The sequence below is a fragment of the Aplysia californica genome, unplaced genomic scaffold, assembly GCF_000002075.1.
Source record: "Aplysia californica isolate F4 #8 unplaced genomic scaffold, AplCal3.0 scaffold01001, whole genome shotgun sequence".
Classification (NCBI taxonomy): Eukaryota; Metazoa; Mollusca; class Gastropoda; order Aplysiida; family Aplysiidae; genus Aplysia; species Aplysia californica.
In genome coordinates, this window is record NW_004798271.1 from 213,468 (window position 1) to 215,967 (window position 2,500).

The following is a 2,500-nucleotide window of genomic DNA, read 5'->3' on the forward strand; positions in this document are numbered from 1 at the left end:
TAATAATAATAATAATAATAATAATAATAATAATAATAATAATAATAATAATAATAATAATAATAATAATAACAATAATAATAATAATAATAATAGATAGATAGATAGCATTTGTATAGCGCATATCCCCGCTCAGCAGCAGGCTCTATGCGCTTTACACTATATTATTACCCCAGCAGACATTAGAACACTCCGAAACATTCTCAGCTTCCCGGGAAGCATACAGTGCAAGCAGCTGATTAAGCGCTCAAACACTAACAAACTGACAAGATCTTTCGCTGTCTATAGCCGGGTACCCATTCCCACTGGGTGAAGTGAGGAAAATTCGTGTAAAGTGCCTTTCCCAAGGACACAACGTCGGACCCTTGACGGGATTCGAACCCACGACCTTACGGTTGCGAGTCCGAGAGCCTAACCACTAGGCCACCGACGCCACAGCCTTGCAACACAGAGAAATTATTTGAGAGGCGAATTAAACGTCCATGTTTGATCAAACCCAGCTAAATGGGAAGGCTCGAGTTAAGGCAAATGCCTGTGCCTTTCTCAAGGAAAAAACGTCGGACCGAGCTAAGCCTCAAACTCCCAAACCTGCAATGTCATGATAACTATGAGTCCAGTGGCTAGACCAGTAGACTACCGACGTTGTTCTCACTGCTGGGAAAGGATAATAATAATAATAATAATAATAATAATAATAATAATAATAATAATAATAATAATAATAATAATAATAATAATAATAATAAAATAATAATAATAATAATAATAATAATAATAATAATAATAATAATAATAATAAAATAATAATAATAATAATAATAATAATAATAATAATAATAATAATAATAATAATAATAATAATAATACATTGCCTTTCTATAGCGCTCTATCCCATACAAGCATAAGCTCTCAACACTTTACATCAATCACATAATCATTCACACAAGAAAAAATATTTCACAGAAACAAGAAAAACCAGTCCAACCACATAAACAAGAACTTTCACAACCATACATTAACTATAAACACGAAAGGACAGCAACCCCTCCTCCCCCCCCCAACCCCCCCCCCCCCCCGAAACAAAAACATAATAAAAACATTTTTTAAAACAATTTAAAAAAACAAAACAATCAACACTTACTAACGCACTATAATTAACAAATAAACAAACGAGTCTTGAGCAATCGCTTAATTAAGACAGACATACTCAAATAACAGAGGCAAAGAAACCCTTCCCCCGTTCCCAAAACATTTGTACACCTTGCAGCTTACGGGCTATCACCATCATGACGGCTACGTTTCGTCAGGAACAGTGTACGGCTATAAGTTCACTGAAATACAACAGACGGAGATGTTCGAATGGAGAAATCCCCCTTTCAGAAACTGACCTCATGTCTTTTGTGTGCATCTGCGAAGCTCAATTGTTGCACCACTGACGCCAGTTCACCCAGTCTGAAAAGTGTAGTGACTCTCTCTCTCTCTCTCTCTCTCTCTCTCTCTCTCTCTCTCTCTCTCTCTCTCTCTCTCTCTCCCCCCCTCTCTCTCTCTCTCTCTCTCTCCCTCTCCCCCCCCTCTCTCTCTCTCTCTCTCTCTCTCTCTTCCCCCCCCCTATATCCACTCACCCGACTCCCCCTTGCCCCCCGGCAGACAGTCCGGGGTGTCCGTGTGGGCGGAGCCTGAGCCCCGGGCCTGGGGGCGTGGTGTGGGCGTGGTCATCGTCGGGCCACGCCCAGTGACGTCAGCTCTCTGCCCTTTGGACCGCATCTCCTGGGGAGACAGATAGAGCGGTGGAAATTATCAAACAAATGGCATTCTGTAGCCTTGGGATTGGAAAAACTAGAAGGCAAACGAAGCAGGGGTAGACTGAGAGAGACCTACATGGAACATGCAAACTAACAGATGGTAATGACGAACGGTCATGAAAACATAGCGAAGAAATAAATGGCGTAGTATGATCACCGATGTCTGTTTCAAATCTTACTCCTTATGATCATAGTGATGATATAGATAAGTCTCTTTAGTTTAATCTGCAAGTTTTACCCCCAACAAGCACCCCTGGGCTATTTTTGAGGAGGAATATTAACGCGCGATACACAGATTAAAGTCACCAATAAAATTATTATAATAATTTACCTTTACCTACACATGAGCATTGTATTTTTTACACCGAGACGATCACCCCACCGAAAGCTGTATCCCTCAGTGTCTGACCATAAGCTTGACACCCCCCCCCCCCCCACAAAAAAAAATTAAAAATTAAAAAGAATTAAAAATAATGAAATATAATAAGCGGCGCTGACTGGACACACACATGACGTAGGCTACCTGTAGGTGTAGTGTGATCTTGCTGTTCTCTGACCGCCCCCCACCAACTGGACACACACACACACACACACACACACACACACACACACACACACACACACACACACACACACACACACACACACACACACATGACGTAGGTTACCTGTAGGTGTAGGGTGATCTTGCTGTTCTC

General features: G+C 41.0%; 1 protein-coding gene across 1 annotated transcript in view; it reads right to left on the reverse strand.

The window, feature by feature from the left end:
- LOC101851085 (serine/threonine-protein kinase MARK2) overlaps positions 1-2,500 on the reverse strand; it is a gene marked incomplete at its 5' end in the record, with an annotated part of 16,576 nt that overhangs the window by 2,229 nt on the left and 11,847 nt on the right. Inside the window, 2 exon segments of the mRNA XM_013089630.2 lie at positions 1,623-1,767; positions 2,471-2,500. The exon segment at positions 2,471-2,500 is cut by the window's right edge and continues 98 nt beyond it. Coding sequence (XP_012945084.1) covers positions 1,623-1,767; positions 2,471-2,500 — 175 coding nt within the window.